Source organism: Palaemon carinicauda, chromosome 31 (assembly GCF_036898095.1).
Source record: "Palaemon carinicauda isolate YSFRI2023 chromosome 31, ASM3689809v2, whole genome shotgun sequence".
Lineage (NCBI taxonomy): Eukaryota > Metazoa > Arthropoda > Malacostraca > Decapoda > Palaemonidae > Palaemon > Palaemon carinicauda.
Genome location: NC_090755.1, coordinates 15281103 through 15298612, shown reverse-complemented (window position 1 = coordinate 15298612; position 17510 = coordinate 15281103). Strand labels below are relative to the sequence as shown.

General features: G+C 40.6%; 1 protein-coding gene across 8 annotated transcripts in view; it reads right to left on the bottom strand.

Annotated features, from left to right (window-relative positions):
- The window catches only part of LOC137624320 (long-chain-fatty-acid--CoA ligase ACSBG2-like), a 196536-nt gene that overhangs the window by 56492 nt on the left and 122534 nt on the right, over positions 1–17510 (bottom strand). For all 8 annotated transcript variants that reach the window (XM_068354989.1, XM_068354988.1, XM_068354987.1 and 5 more), the window contains exons 6-8: positions 17244–17397; positions 10735–10973; positions 10176–10333 (exon numbers count right to left, since the gene is read on the bottom strand). In XM_068354989.1, coding sequence (XP_068211090.1) covers positions 10176–10333; positions 10735–10973; positions 17244–17397 — 551 coding nt within the window. The remainder of the gene's footprint in view (positions 1–10175; positions 10334–10734; positions 10974–17243; positions 17398–17510) is intronic.

Below are 17510 nucleotides of genomic sequence, written 5' to 3'. Positions count from 1 at the left end.
GTCTTTCAGCATCCTGGAAGGATGGCTGGGCTTCGTGAAGAAAGCGGACTAATGAGGCAGAGTAATCATCAGAGTCAGCTTCCTTACCAGGTACCTATACTTAAGTTTGTTTTTTATGAAATATTTGTCAAAAACTCTTGAACATATACGCCTTTATTGTATTAATACTGGTCTCTACCCACCACCATGGGTGTGAATCAGCTATTATATATTCACCGGCTAAGTTTAATATTTAAAAATGATATTTTCCTTATAAAATAAATTTTTGAATATACTTACCCGGTGAATATATAAATTAAAGGCCCTCCCTTCCTCCCCGATAGAGACCCAGCGGACTGAGAAGAACTGGAGAAATTGACAAGTATATGCGGTATCTGGCCAATAGTCGGCGCTGGTGGGCACACCCGCAACCTTCACGGCGATCGCTCGCGAGTTTTTGGATCTGTCGGGCCGTCGGAGACGTCAGCTATTATATATTCACCGGGTAATTATATTCAAAAATTTATTTTATAAGGAAAATATCATTTTTACCAGTAACACCAAAATCTTGAGACCCTTGCTATCCAGCCAAGTGACAACACATACCTGTGTTCATTTAACTTTTTTATGCTGTCTTTATACCATAATTGCTACAATTCTCTTTTTTTTGGATTTATTTTGATCCAGTAACTGTATCAGATATATGTATGTCTCCTAAAGTACTAGAACACATTATTGTGAGAGGTGCAATTATAAAAAGATTTTTAATAGTAATTTAAGTTACCCAGTCCTTAAGCCAGGCATGTAGAGGTAACCAATGTAAAATTTTTAGTAGGTGTGAGGAATGTAAAAAATGGTAAGAATAAGAAGGATATGTGCTCTCCATCTAGTTCTTCTTCCGCTTACTCTGCCTCTGTCTCGGTATACAGTATAGGAATTTCTGCTCCTACTACAGGTGCTTGGTCTCACACTAGATCAAGCAAAGCACATACAGTAATCCCTCACTATATCATGGTTCACCTATCGCTCCCGCAGTACATCTTTATTTGTAAATGTACAGTATAATAAGTAAATCTGTGTCACATACTCCGCTTTACATCATGAGTTTCTGAGGGCAGTTGTTTTATACAGCATACATATACCAAGGCACTTCCCCCAATTTTGGAGGGTAGCCGACATCAAACAAATGAAAAATGGGGACCTTTCCTCTATGTTTCTCCCAGCCTGACAAGGGACTCAACTGATTTCGGCTGGTACTGCTAGGGTGCCACAGCCCACCCTACCCCGTTGTCCACCATAGATGAATCTTCATATCGCTGAATCCCCTACTGCTGCTACCTCTGCGGTCATCCAAGGCGACCAGAGGAAGCAGCAGAATTGGAAAAAGTGTGTGGAGTACTATGCGACAGGAGAATAGGGGTTAAGTTGAAAGGTAAAGTACACAGGTCAGTTGTGAGACCGGCAATGATGTATGGAGCGGAGACATGGGCAATAAAGAAGACAGAAGAGAAGAAGATGGATGTGGCAGAGATGAGAATGTTAAGATGGATGTGTGGGGTGACCAGAAGAGATAAGATATGGAATGAGGTAATTAGGGGTACCACAGGAGTTAGAAAACTATCAGATAAGATCCAAGAAAGTAGACTGAGGTGGTACGGTCATGTCATGAGAAGAGTTGAACAGTATATTGGGAGGAGAGTAATGGAAATGGAGGTACAGGGAACGAGAAGGAGAGGGAGACCAAAGCGAAGGTGGGTGGACTGTATCAAGGATGACCTTCGATCAAAGGGATTAACCAGTGATGAGGTGTGGGACAGAGGTAGATGGAGAAAGCTAATCAGAAACATCGACCCCACATGGAAGTGGGAAAAATGTAGACAAAGAAGAAGTATCATATTTTACTTTTTCATGAGCAGATATTTTTGAGCTTTTAGATTAATAAAGTCAATTACATTAATACCTCATATACTCGTGTAACACTTGCGATCTTGCATATTGTGCAAGCACCAAATTTTTACCCATCAAAATTATTTTATCAAGTACCTTGTGTATCATGCAAGCTCTCTTTTGTAAAAACTATTATAATAAACTAACCTCTTTTTTACCACCTCTATTCCAACTTCTAGTTCCATAAAACACAAAAGAGAATGAATGATAAAATTATAATAACGCATACAGCTATAAACAACCAAACGAAAAATAGCTGGGGTTGTGGTGGCCGATGTGGTAACTTCCCTGACTGGTGAACGCCAGAACGGGGTTCAAGTCCCGCTCAAACACATGTCTCTTTGGTCGCTGCAACCTCACCATCCTTGTGAGCCAAGGAGGGGGGGTTTGGGGAGTCTATTGGTCTATTTGTTGAGCCATCAGCAGCCATTGCCTGGCCCTCCTTGGTCCTATCTTGGGTGGAGAGGGGGCTTGGGTGCTGATCATATGTATATATGGTCAGTTTCTAGGACATTGTCCTGCTCGATAGGGCAATGTCACTGTCCCTTGCCTCTGCCATTTATGAGCGGCCTTTAAACTTTTGAACCTTAAACAGCATATTCAGGTAACAACAACCGTTTTGCTCGCATTTCAAGTTTTGTACGATAATAAGCAATTATAGTTGGGAATATGCCCAGAAGTCCTTGGGTACCTTTACTCTTAAGCAGGGTTTACCTGGACGAACGGTTCGTCGAACCCGGTTGTCACACCTGCTTGTCAATCGGTTCGAAGATGTGTAGGCAGTCACAAATGCATGAGGTTTGTGGACAGTGAATCCCCGCCCACAAAAGTCAGGCAAAAACAGACTTTCTTCAAACCATTCGATGAACGTATTCGATAACCAAATACCCCGTTCACACGTTCGAACATCACTTCAAACACTAGTCTATCGAACCGTGTTCAACGAACCGTTCGACTGTGTAAACCCGCCTTTAGTGTTGTGTTGGCTACTCAACAGCTTATCTAGAAAGTAAAGATCTTAGCTGTGTCTCACTAATGGTAGAGAAAAATATTGGAAGCATGTGGTATTAATTGTATCATCTCTGTTAATGTGATAAGCATTATAGACAGTGCTTAGCTTTCAGATAATATCAGATTGCACATTTTTGAATATGTAACTTCCCTGGTAGTTACATATATATAGCTTAATCTCGCCGATTCGTCGCGCGCACGGCAGAAATTCAAATTTCGCGGCAATCACCGTCAGGTGAGCAGGTGGTCATCCCTATGTGCCCTCTAACTAGGTAACTGGAACCATTCCCATCATTCCTCAGAAATTCCCTGCCGTTGTTCGAGACAACACATCGGAAATTCGCTACGTTGTGGGTTTGCTTTGTCTACAAATTTGGTGAAGTACCCATTGTTTGATTTACTGTATTGTTTATGGTTTTCGCTGATATTGGATTTTCCTTTCTTTTTCACAAGAATAAGATAGTTTTTTGTTAGTCCAACTTGGACAGTTTAATTTAACTTGATTTTCAAGATGGCTCCTCTGTTGTTAGATTTTGTGTGTAGGGCTAGACCGGCTTCCAAAAGCTGCTCTTGATCCCCACACAGTATGTATAAATGCAGAGGGCATGTGTGTATTTTTCTTTTGGAATATGATCGCTATGTTCGTAAGCTTGAAATGGATAGGATCAAGGAATTTTTCCCCCTACTTTAAAAAACTAACGAACAAAGATATGATGGTGGAAGGAAAAACATTATGACGTCACAATCATGTGGCGTAAACTCTTAGCAGGGCGAGATCTGAATGCCTTGAAGGAAATCAGTCTGCTATGGCTATGACGTCACAAATCATGTGACGTAAACTACGTAGTATGACTTGCAAATATGTAAATTCTTTTCTTTTTCTTGCAAGAAATGTAAAAAATACTAACTTACTAAGCATAAGTATTTTAATTTTTATAATGTAGGGAAATATATTATTTTTAAGTAAATATTTGTCCTATTAGTATACTTCCTTTAGTTAATCATCGATTTATATAGAGATTTCACTAGCGTACATTCAATTTACGCTACGTAGTACTCTTGACGATCGTTATAGTTTCACAATACTTTGTATCGTTATTTTCACCGGGCGCCACAGGTCTCTCCCCAGAAATAGATTTTTCCTTCGTCAAAATCCCTTTAATATTTCGATATTGAGAATACTAATATTAATTGTATAGCCTATTGTATTTTCATTCTAGCCTTGGCGAAAGAGTATAATCTCTCGCAACGGGCAGGTCTAATTATGGTATAATGGGAAATAGTTAAAAGTGCTAGTGTTCAGTGGCACACAAGCATGACGCAGTGCAGTGGAGGGTACAGCTGCTCTGACCTGTCGTTCTCCTAGCCCTGGACCTCCTCCATGCTCCCCAACCCCTGGGAGAAGGAAAGTCGAAAGGCGAAGGGAGGTGAGAGGCGTTAGCCCCCGAGCAGTCGTCCCCTTGAGTGTACCTGTCGAACGCTTCCCAGGACGCTCACCCTCGCCATTGGAAAGGCGAGGTAAAAGTGTTATCCTCGCCGTCGGTTGACGCAGCTCCCAGACGAGACTGGCGTTTTACGTTTTTCCCTTCCTGCTTGACAAGAAGAGAGTTGCTCGTCATGGAACCGAGCGTCGAGATCGCGATCGTCATAGTTCCGAGCGCGTTCTCGCGGCAAGGACTTACGCGAGCTGCAGCGCTGTCTCGCGGCAAGGACGTACGTGAGCTGCAGCGCTGTCTCGCTGCAAGGACGTACACGAGCTGCAGCACTGTCTCGTGGCAAGGACGTACGCGAGCTGCAGCGGTCTCGCGGCAAGGACGTATGCGAGCTGCAGTGCTCATGGACGCTCCCTCTCAGCGATCTGGACGCATTTCGGGAGGCGGCAAGGATCTTGACGCTCCCTCACAGCATGCTGGACGCACACGAGCAGGATGCTTCCCCGCGTCAAGATCGCAAACGTCATAGTTCCGAGCGCGGTCTCGCGGTAAGGACGCACGCGAGCTGCAGCGCTCATGGACGCTCCCTCGCAGCGATCTGGACGCGTTACGGGAGGCGGAAAGGATCTTGACGCTCCCTCACAGCATGCTGGACGCACGCGAGCAGGACGCTTCCTCGCGTCAAGATCACTAACGTCATAGAGCAGGCTCACAGCAAGCAGCATGCCTGTCAGAGCTTCACCGGTCCATTACGTCCCTGTTGACATTTACAAGTCGCAAACAGGAAGCTCGCAACAGCAGCAGCATGCTGGACGCTCCCTCGCAGCATGCTGGACGCAAGCATGACGCTTCCTTGCAGCAGACTGGATGCATGCATGACGCTCCCTCGCAGCATGCTGGACGTATGCATGACGCTCCCTCGCAGCATGCGGGACGCAAGCAGGTAAGACGAGGCGTGTGTTTTCTCCCACTCGTCCTACATCGGAGATCGCTAACCCTTTAGAGGAGATCTCAGAGGAGGAAACACAGAAAACTCTTCATGCAGCAGATTTTGAAAGATTACTTGCAGTTCTGGCGGACTTATATCCGGAGGACTATTCAGCACGCTGTACCTCGGAGCCCGCCCTCGCAGTTTTTGAAGGGTAGACCCCAGGAATCTTCCTCTTTCAAGGAAACAGTGTTAGCCAGATCAGTCTAGAGGGCTTTTTGGACTCTGATTACAAAGGACTGCGAGGAAAGTTCTTCTGGCTAACTTTTTAGCCAGGAAGGAGAAGGAAGCTCCTCCCACGCGTCAGCCCTTTCATAGGAGAGCCTTTCTAGAAGAGGACAGAGAATGGCTGCTGCGAGGGCAACCTCGTAACCCCAAACAGCAACCGAAACCAAAAAAGTGAACTCAATCTCCAGACACAAGTATCCCACTACTGGCAGCAGCTCTTCAAGAGCAGGTAAACCAGATGCTGTCAAAAGCAGCAATAGAAGTGGTAGAAGACCTCTTGTCAGAGGGATTTTACAACAGACTTTTTCTAGTTCCAAAGAACTCGGGGGGGTTGGAGACCTGTTCTGGATGTAAGTCCTCTGAACAAGTTTTTAAGCAAAGTCATGTTTGCCATGGAGTCATCTGCGTCAGTCCTAGCAGGCACCAGACAAGGAGACTGGATGGTGTTGATAGATCTGCAGGACGCGTATTTTCACATTCCAATTCACCCGAACTACAGAAAATTTCTGAGATTCATTTACCAAAAAACTACTTATCAGTTCAAAGAACTTTGTTTTGGAATGAGCACGACTCCCTACGTTATCACTCGAGTAGTTTCCAACGTGGTTCGCTGGCTACATCTGAAAGGGGTACGGATATCAATGTACCTGAACGACTGGCTAATCAGAGCCAAGTCGCAAGAAAAGTGTCTGGAGGATCTTCAAGTTACAATGTCTTTGATGCAACAGCTAGGTCTGGTTGTAAATATGGCCAAGTCGGTTGCGTTGTAAATATGGCCAAATCGCAACCGACACCCTCACAAAACATCATCTACCTGGGGATGAGGATTCAATCAGTGGTTTTTCAGGCTTTTCCAGCCCCGAAACGCATTCTAGAATGCCTAAGAAAGGTGGTGCACTTCCTAGACCGAAGGACCTGGTCGGTGAGAGAATGGATGAGTCTGCTGGGTACCCTCTCCTCGATCGAGCAATTCGTATCCCTGGGAAGACTTCATTTACGGCCTCTACAATTCCATCTATCAAAATATTGGACAAGAGACCAAGGCCTAGAGACGTGGATTCCGATTCCTCTGGGCATCAGGAATCAGTTGAGTTGGTGGGACGATACCAACAAACTCCTAGAAGGCCTCGAACTTCAACAGCAGAACCGCGACCTAGTGTTGTATTCAGACGCATCAGACATGGGGTGGGGTGCATCACTGGGGAAGGGCGAGATCTTGGGTCTGTGGAAAGAGTTTCAGAAGGAATGGCATATAAACATCAAGGAGCTAGTGGCCATTCATCTAGCACTAATGCTCTTCCAGGAGGAAGTCCAGGGCAAGTTAGTTCAGGTCAACGCAGACAACACCACAGCGTTGGCCTACATCAGGAAACAGGGAGGCACTCGTAAATATTCCCTTTACGAGGCAGCGAAAGATCTACTGTGGGCGAAAGAGATGAATATAACCCTGATAACATGCTTCATAGAGGGGGAGAAGAACGTCAGGGTGGATCTTCTCAGCAGAGGAAGACAAGTGCTCACAACAGAGTGGACCCTACATCACGAGGTGTGCACCAGCCTTTCGATGCTGTGGGGAGAACCCTCAATAGACCTCTTCACTACCCAGAAGACAAAGAGGTTAACAGTTTATTGCTCTCCAGTCCCAGACCAGGAAGCAGTGGCAGTGGACGCCTTTCTCGTGGAGTGGGAAGGACTAGACGTGTACGCTTTTCCACCGTTCAAGATCCTGGACAGAGTCTTGAAAAAGTTCAGGGAGTCGAGCAACACCCCCATGACCCTGATAGCTCCGATTTGGCCCTTGAGACCTTGGATTGCAGAAGTGATGGAGTGGCTGGTAGATACCCCCAGAGCGTTACCAAGTCAGAACGATCTACTCAGACAGCCACACATAGAGAGGTACCATCAAAATCTCCCCACTCTCAATCTAACTGCCTTTCGACTATCGAAAAGCTGGCAAAAGCGAAGGGCTTTTCAAGGGAAGCTGCAAGAGCTATCGCGATAGCTAGGAGGACGTCCACAATTAAGGTATACCAATCTAAGTGGGACGTGTTTAGAGAATGGTGCAGGATTAGCAACTTTTCCTCTTCCAGTACCTCTAACCCAAATAGCAGATTTTCTGTTACATTTGCGAACGAAAGAAAAGTTGGCTGTATTGACCAACAAGGGATACCGCAGCATGCTAGCCTCCGTCTTCCGTCATAGACATATTGACGTGTCAGGAAACTAGATCTCCCAGACCTCATTAGATCTTTTGAGACCGCTAAGAGAAAGGACAACCCAACCCCCTCTTGGAACCTGGATGTAGTCCTGGCATATTTGACCTCGAGCAGGTTTGAACCTCTCAACAAGGCTTCCTGGAAGGATCTTACTAAGAAGACTCTATTCCTGGTTGCGTTGGCTACAGCCAAGATAGTAGGAGAGTTGCAAGCCATCAGCAAGAAGGTGGGCTTCAATGGAGACAATGCAATTTGCTCCCTTCAGCTAGGTTTTCTTGCCAAGAACGAGAATCCTTCTCGACCTTGGCCCAGATCCTTTACCATTCCAGGGTTATCTCACTTAGTAGAACGGGAAAAGGAGAGAGGCCTTTGTCCAGTGAGAGCTCTAAAATTTTATCTTCAGGCAACTAAAAACCTGAGAGGACAAGCAGATAACCTCTGGTGCTCGGTTTAAAAGCCCTCTTTACCTTTATCAAAGAATGCTCTGGCATTTTTTTATTAAGGATTTAATAAGGGAAGCTCACCAGAACTGTGAGGAGAGAAGCTTTCCAATCCTTAATTGTAGCGACTTCTATGGCGTATAGACACAATAAGTCGATGAAGTCAATTTTGGAGGTGACATTGTGGCGAAGTAAATCAATCTTCGCAGATTGCTACCTTAAAGAGGTACAGACCCAATATGAAGATTGTTGCTCCCTGGGTCCGTATGTTGCCTCCGGCGTCGTAGTTGGAGAAGGTACTACTGTCTCTACCTTATAACCTTTTATTATATACCCTTGCCTTTGTCTTGAACTTGGTATCACAGGTTGTCTGTGAAGGTTGTTGCAGCCTTCCACAGTCTGGGATGCAAGTCAAGTTAGTTTTTATGGTGTGTGCATTTAGTTTATTTTTGAGTAGGTGGTCAGAATCATTGTCCATGGCTATGCCAGGATAGCAGGGTGGAGGTCTAGCCACGTTAAGGTCGAGGACCTTGTGGCAGCCGCACAGAGACTTTTACAGCCCCCTAGGTGGATCGCTGACACTCTCAAGGAGTGCAAGCAAATGAGGCATAAAAGGATAGCAAGGGTAGAGGTCTAGCCACGTTAAGGTTGAGGACCCTGTGGCAGCCCCACAGAGACTTTTACAGCCTCCTGGGTGTATTGCTGAGTCTCTTAAGGAATGCAGGCAATGAGGAAGGATAACTATGAAGCCAGCTTCCTTATCAGGTAAGAACCAGATTATTGGTACAGCTAATTTGTAGCTATTAATAATTATACGAATTCCCGACGGGGTTGAGGTTTTCTAACCCGCCACCAAAGGTGTCAATCATCTATATATATGTAACTACCAGGGAAGTTACATATTTAAAAATGGTATTTTTATTTTAAAATAAATTTTTAAATATACTTACCTGGTAGTTACATACAGTATATAAAAGGTCCCTCCCTCCTCCCCTCTGAAAACAGGGGCATGGAATTTCTGAGGAATATTGGGAATGGTTCCAGTGACCTAGTTAGAGGGTGCACAGGTATGACCACCTACTCACCTGACGGTGATTGCCGCGAAATTTGAGTTTCTGCCGTGCGCACGACGAATCGGCGGGATTAAGGTATATATATGTAACTACCAGGTAAGTATATATAAAAATTTATTTTAAAATAAAAATACCATTTTTCATGTGATGTGAAAGAAACAGTTTTTAGTAATTTTAACACTCATTATTGTTAATTGATAACCATGAAGTAATTCACGAAGCAGGGGCAAGGTTTAATGTTAGTTAATCATAGATTCTAGATTTTTCTTGAATTCAGTCCCATTCCCAATGATTGCACTACTTATTGATGCTATATAAATTTGTTACAGCTAGCAGCAACTTAATTTTGCATTTGGGGGTATGGAAAAGAGCAACAAAATCAGCACTATTGGTATTACAATGCTTGTTTTCCATATCAGCAGAATTTTTTAAGATTAACAAAGATTTCCTCAGCAAATAATAAAGTTAGCAAAGGCTTCCGGGCTCTGCTATAGGAAACACCAGAAAACATAAGTCTAGACTCACAAGAAACACTCATCCACAAAACCTATTGGTAGTTAATCACTTAAAAAATTGCGGTTGAGATCAAGAACATAGCTTATGACACTTAAGTCCGCCACATAATAAAATATACTCTACTCCAATCTAATCCTTATGTACCCGGTCAGGGTAACAATAAATTTAATTAATCCAAATCTGGACTTTTCCATTATCAAGGTTGTGATTGATTTAAATAATCAAATAATAAAAAAAAAAAAAAAACATTATTAGGTATAAGGCTACTTGTTTCTGAAGTCATACCAATTTTCAGGTAACAGGCTTCTCAAGTAAAAAACTGTGCTGTACTTTTAATTCCATACCTGCCATCTAGAAGGGCATTGTAGTAATTAAGACCATGATACTTTGCCCATGTAGCTACAGACTTCTTCAAGCCTCCTACTTGAGATCCAGCCTCTTGCATTTTTTCATATATCTTTTCCCAGACTCTTGGTACCCCAAGGAAAGCTGTTGGCTGAACCTGTGATTTTAGATGGAAAAAAATATATCACTAATGAATCTTAAATATTCTAAGCATAAAGAATAATTACTTTTGGCTCCTAAGTCCTCCAAGGGACCCATTGGCTTTTACACCAAACTCATATGGTCTGCTGTGAATTTATAAGCTTTAAATTTTAGAATGAGGCTGTTAACCCATGGGCATGCAGTACAAACAATAGAGTGCAATATGTTTTTGATATGCTGTGTATTAGCTTTAAGAAATTAGGGAACTTAATAAAGGTAAAGTGTAGGGTAAAAGATACTGTGTTTATTTATTACTAAAAGTTAAAAAAAAATAATAATAGTTTATCAGTCAACCTACTTCTAGAGAAGTTGATGCAATTCTATATTGTTTATGTCAATAACTGATTTTTTAATCACCTCTTGAAGAGTTTTTCCCAATGATCCTTTTAGGGCATCTGGCTGTGCAAAATAGATTGTTGAAGCTATTTGGACACTCAAATATACATCCAGCATCTGAGCTGCAAGATGACTTAGGGGTAGATAAGTAACACCAACTTCACCAGCCACTTTGCGTTGTAAATTTGCTTGATACTGCCTCCCACACCATGTCAGATGATCTTGAGAACACATGACTCCTTTAGGAGGGCCGGTGGTACCTGTAAAGTTATTAAGGACAATTTCAGGTACCATAATTTGTTAAGTAATTGATTCAATGTAAAAGATTACAGTGTACAGTATATTGCTGTTATTACAGTCCACCAAACAAACAAATAGGACACTGAATATGTTTTCATAACTCTTATACTTGCTGACATCAATAAAGAGAATGATTTTAAGGAAATCGCTATCAACCGAAATATATTTAGTGGTTTTAGTGCAAGTGATAAGCAAAACATAAACTCCTCCCAATCAGTATAATATCAGGGGAGAAGATTTTGTGTGAAAAATAAAAGAATGAGCAAGAAAATACAGTATATATAGGGTTACAATGGAACATCCAGTATGAAGAGACAAGGGAGTGCATAAAGTTCATGAAGGATTGCCATGAAAAATTTAATACTGAAGTAGGAAGATTGGAGTCTAAGGAAATGTTAGGCTATACAGTAGAACATGTCCATTCTTTTACATGTAAAAATAAAATCCAGAGTACTGAAAATGAGAGGTGAAAACAACACATTAGTATTGTGACTTTTAAAACAAGTACAGTATAATAGTACCTATGGAAATGAGTTTAATTTGTCCTGGGAGCAAGCTCGCAACCTAAAATGCTTATATACTAACCCATAACAAATAAATGAAATTCACGATATGCTCCACACATCCATAAATACACATATATACTCATTATTAAAGATTTTATAATGGGAATTATAGTAAAAATTATAACCCCTAACAAAAAAAATTAATATAAATTAGTAATTCACAATAAAGGATAGAAATATTGACATATTAATTGACACTTTGAGGAGAGTTATGGTTGGAGTGAGGGAGACAAGAGAGGCTGAGGAAGAACTTCGTGTAAATTAGTGAGAGTTCAATCTCTTGAAGGAAAATCACTATCACTAACTAAATCCCTTAATTTATGCTTTCTGGACACTTGGTTGTCTTTTTTTTTTTTTTTTTTTTTTTTTTTTTTTTTTTTTTTTTTTTTTTAAACGCTCAATTTTCAAAAGGAACCTATCTAGAAAAAATTTCTTTTTCCTTTTGTTTAAAATGTCATGGAAATGAGATCTCACATTGTTGGTAAATACAGTAGATTCACTGCTCACCCTGCTGAAGCCTTATCTGGGTGATGTGTTTCTACAATTTTATAGGGTTTCCCACATTTTTAACATCTTCCTAATTTCACTTGAAGTGAGAGGTTTGTCAGTCTGCCACTACTCCTCAGATGAAGTATCCTTCGCTCCATCAGCTCCTCAGTCATCAGCTGATTCCTATGTTCCCCAAGAATATCGTTGATATTGTCCTTGTCCACCTTCAACTCCATTGCCTTTCATAGAAAATAATTTTATCATCAACTGTGTCCTGCATGGATTCAAATCCCTCAAAATCGTGTTCAGGAATGCATTCAGGTCACAGTTTCCTCCAAGTAGAATTGAGGGTTGCGATGGTAACTCCTTCCCAGGTGGCAATATGGAAATGATGTTTCCTAAACTCACAGAGGGTGAGGTTGGTCCTTTCGGTGACCTTGAAGAATCACTGAAACATTGCTTTTATTAAAAGACTTTTAAAGTTCGAGATCACCTGTTGATCCATGGGTTGGAGTATTAAATTGGTGTTGGGTGGCTTGTACTTGATTTCAATAAATTTGAACTCTTCAAGCTCTTGAGGATGAGCAGGAGCATTGTCCATAAGTAACAAGGAAAAGAGTGGGATTTACTTCTCCAAAAGATACTTTTATCCCTTGTAATGTACGTGTACTTCATGCGTGTTCATATGTTGTCATGCTATTGTTTTTTTTATCTCTTGCTCTGATAATAGAAAAACCTATTTAAGCTTGTCATTGCATGTTTAACATTGTTGGAATTTTGTGCCATTGTTGCCCTCAACCATGGCTTGTTATCTTGTTGAATAAAGTCAGTTACATTCACCTCGCCTTTCTGTTAGTACCTGACAGGTACCTTGCGACAACCGCAAGACCAAAACCTCATTACTATAATCATTTCCACAATAAAATGTGGGTCACCCAAGCCTTGTTGTGTGACCTCCACATGTGAGTTACTTTTTCTGCACATTGCATTTCTTGAAGGCTCATGGATTTTCCGAGTGATAAGTTACAACAGGAAAGACTTAATTTTGCAATCCCCTCTGGCATTAGCTGTGCAATATACCTCACCGGAAATTTTTTTAGATTATTTAGAATAGTCATTATTATTACAGTGTTATAGTGAATTAAGTAACTACTCAGTTAAAGCAAGTATTTCAATATCCCAAATGGTAATCTGCATAAAATTACTATACAATCACATAAGCTAATCTTGTAAACATTGCATTTCCTTATGGTTATGCTAAAATAGATGAAACTGCACTAAACAAACTGTGATTGGCAATTAAAGATAGGCATTTCAACATTTTTGAATGGTTTCAATTAAGAATATCTACTCAAAATATTTTAAAATACAGTAAAAAGACATTGAAAGACATTAAATAACACAAAATATTATGGTTTATACATAAACTATTACCATAAGTAGCAGTATCATCTCAAGCCAAAGGGTGGTAGTTTACTGGATGAGCTTACCTAGTTTTGATTTACACTGTAAGTCCGTGATGTCTCTTTTTTATTAATTTTAAACATAAGATCTATGAAACATTTATTCTACTTAACATTTTGCCTTTATGATACCCATACCAATTGAGCTGCATTTTGTATCTCATATTATTATTATTATTATTATTATTACTATCCAAGCTACAACTCTAGTTGGAAAAGCAAGATGCTATAAGCCCAGGGGCTCCAACAGGGAAAAATAGCCCAGTGAGGAAAGGAAATAAGGAAATAAATAAATGAAGAGAACAAATTAACAATATATCATTCTAAAATAAGAAACAACGTCAAAACAGACATGTCATATAATAACTATCAACAACATCAAAAACAAATATGTCATAAATAAACTATAAAAAGACTATGTCCGCCTGGTCAACAAAAAAGCATTTGCTCCAACTTTGAACTTTTGAAGTTCTACTGATTCAACCACCCGATTAGGAAGATCATTCCACAACTTGGTCACAGCTGGAATAAAACTTCTAGAGTACTGGGTAGTATTGAGCCTCGTGATGGAGAAGGCCTGGCTATTAGAATTAACTGCCTGCCTAGTATTACGAACAGGATAGAATTGTCCTGGGAGATCTGAATGTAAAGGATGGTCAGAGTTGTGAAAAATCTTATGCAACATGCATAATGAACTAATTGAACGACGGTGCCAGAGATTAATATCTAGATCAGGAATAAGAAATTTAATAGACCGTAAGTTTCTGTCCAACAAATTAAGATGAGAATCAGCAGCTGAAGACCAGACAGGAGAACAATACTCAAAACAAGGTAGAATGAAAGAATTAAAACACTTCTTCAGAATAGATTGATCACCGAAAATCTTGAAAGACTTTCTCAATAAGCCTATTTTTTGTGAAATTGAAGAAGACACAGACCTTATATGTTTCTCAAAAGTAAATTTACTGTCGAGAATCACACCTAAAATTTTGAAAGAGTCATACATATTTAAAGAAACATTATCAATACTGAGATCCGGATGTTGAGGAACCACCGTCCTTGACCTACTTACAATCATACTTTGAGTTTTGTTAGGATTCAACTTCATACCCCATAATTTGCACCATGCACTAATTCTAGCTAAATCTCTATTAAGGGATTCACCAACCCTAGCTCTACATTCAGGGGATGGAATTGATGCAAAGAGAGTAGCATCATCTGCATATGCAACAAGCTTGTTTTCTAGGCCAAACCACATGTCATGTGTATATAGTATAAAAAGTAATGGGCCAAGAACACTACCCTGTGGAACACCGGATATCACATTCCTATAATCACTATGGTGCCCATCAACAACAACTCTTTGAGATCTATTACTTAAAAAATCAATAATAATGCTAAGAAACGACCCACCCACTCCCAACTGTTTCAGTTTGAAAACAAGGGCCTCATGATTAACACGGTCAAAGGCAGCACTAAAATCAAGGCCAATCATACGAGCTTCCCAACCACAATCAAGGGATTTCTGTACAGCATTGGAGATTGTAAGAAGGGCATCACATGCTCCAAGGCCTTTACGAAAACCAAATTGCAAACTAGGGAGTAGATGATTACCTTCAGCAAACCTATTAAGACGTTTTGCCAGAAGACGTTCAAAAACTTTAGATAATATGGGAGTTATGGAAATTGGGCGGTAATCAGTGGGACTTGAGCTTCCACAAACACATTTACATAGAGGAGTAACATTACCAATTCTCCAACTAGTGCTAAAAGCTCCTCTTCTTGCTAACTTGCGCAAAATAACAGATAACTTTGGAGCTAAGAAATCTGCTGTCTTTATAAAAAACAAAGGAAAAATACCATTTGGGTCTACACCTCCATAAGCATCAAGGTCCATCAACAGAGCTTTAATCTCACGAGATCGAAAAGCTAAACTAGTTAGTTTAGCCCCAGGAAAACAGGAATGAGGAAGTTCAAGTTTTTCATTACTCTGTTTACTGTCAAAAACATCAGCCAAAAGGGTTGCCTTTTCCTTTGGACAGTGAGTGACTGAGCCATCTGGTTTAAGTAAAGGAGGAACTGTTGCATCTACACCAAAGAGTGCAGATTTAAGGGTAGACCACCATTTATGTTCCTGAGTTGTACCAGAAAGTGTTTCTTTTATGGTTAAATTGTACTCCTTTTCAGTGGAGACATAAACTCTCTGAGCAAAAGCTCGAAGCTGAGTATAGTTGTTCCAGGTCAAATCTGATCTGTTACCCTTCCAAAGTTGATAGGCCTCCTGCTTCTCCAAAAAAGCACGTCTACAATCATCATTGAACCACGGTTTGTCCTTCACTCGGTACCTTAGCACACGAGAAGGGATACGCCTATCAATTATGTTGACTAGATTCTCATTCAGAGGGACAACAGGATCTACACTATTATATAATTGTGACCAATTCAAGCACAAAAGATCATGTAAAATCCCATTCCAGTCTGCTTGGGATTTCATATAAATTTTACAAGAATATGATATATCAGGGACAGGCTGCTCAGTCTTCACTAATAATGAAATCAAGGCATGATCAGATGTCCCGACTGGAGAACCAACCTTACCAGTTATAACGCCAGGGGAGTCAGTGTATACGAGGTCCAAGCAATTACCAGACCTGTGAGTAGCTTCATTTATGATTTGCTCACAGCCTGATTCAGAGGCAAAGTCTAAAGCTCTTAAGCCATGGCGATCGGTAGGAGAGATAGAACTTAACCACTCCCTATGGTGAGCATTAAAATCACCAACAAAGACAAAAGAAGCCTTTCTATCATCTTCTAGTATCTTAGCCATAATGGTAAGAAGACAATCAAAGATAGAATCATCCATGTCTGGATTCCGGTAGATCGAACATAAATAAAAGTTGTTATGCCTGCCACAAACTTTTATTACCTGAATCTCATGACATCCACATTGATAGCAGGACTTATGAGAAGCAGGGTACTCGGTCCTAATATACACCGCCATTCCCCTGGCCCTAGGGATGGCATCACGTTTCAACATTATTGGCTTCTTAAAACCAGTTATAAGGAGCTCAGATGAGTGCCTCATATTAGAAACCAAAGTTTCTGAGCACAAAAGAATATCATACTGTCTGGACGCAACTGTAAGGTCTTGGATATTTGCATGAAGACCACGAATATTGCAATACAGAAGACGACATTGACGAAATCTAGGACGTACTGGTCCCGGATTTCGCTCAATGTCTCCAGACAGCATAAGAATTAATAGAAATAAAAAAGAGACATCATACTTAAAAACTAGATTAACAAGAATTATAACAAAAACAATACGTACAGAATTATAAACAAAGTGATTGATGATAAAGATTTTTTTTATTGAGTGTAGGAAATAGAATCAGTTCAGTGATAAAGAGGTTGGAAATACAGAATAAATATGTGGGAAGAGATCTAGAAGAAGGGATAGGAGGAAAATAATAAGACAAAAGAACATGCACTCGGTGGTAAAATAAATGCTACATAGAACACTACTAACAGTTATCAAAGTTGGCACACACTGTGTGAAATCTTCAGTTTTTAGAGAACCAGAATATAAAAGAAATACAGTGTGCCTATATAGTGCAATAATTTACTTATGGAATCTTTGGACTTTGGACCTATCTAAGACCAAATTTTTGACACTTTGCCAAGAATAACTGAAAAATATATGAAATTTAACCTGATGTGTAAATTAAAGTGCAGCACTGATTGACCGCTTGCAATGAAAGGCGTTCCTCCAACTGGTCATCTTTCTCAGTCAAACCTATTGCTATTAATTCAGCCCATGACAGCACTCCTGGTGCACCAGGGTCTCCTGACCATTGCACGATTGCCTGAAAAAATAAGATTTCATTCAGTGGAAACATCTGTTGGTACTAATTTTTATCTGAGTGGATTCACTAAATAGGAGTAGGAAATCTCATCCAATATACATTATTTAAAAAGA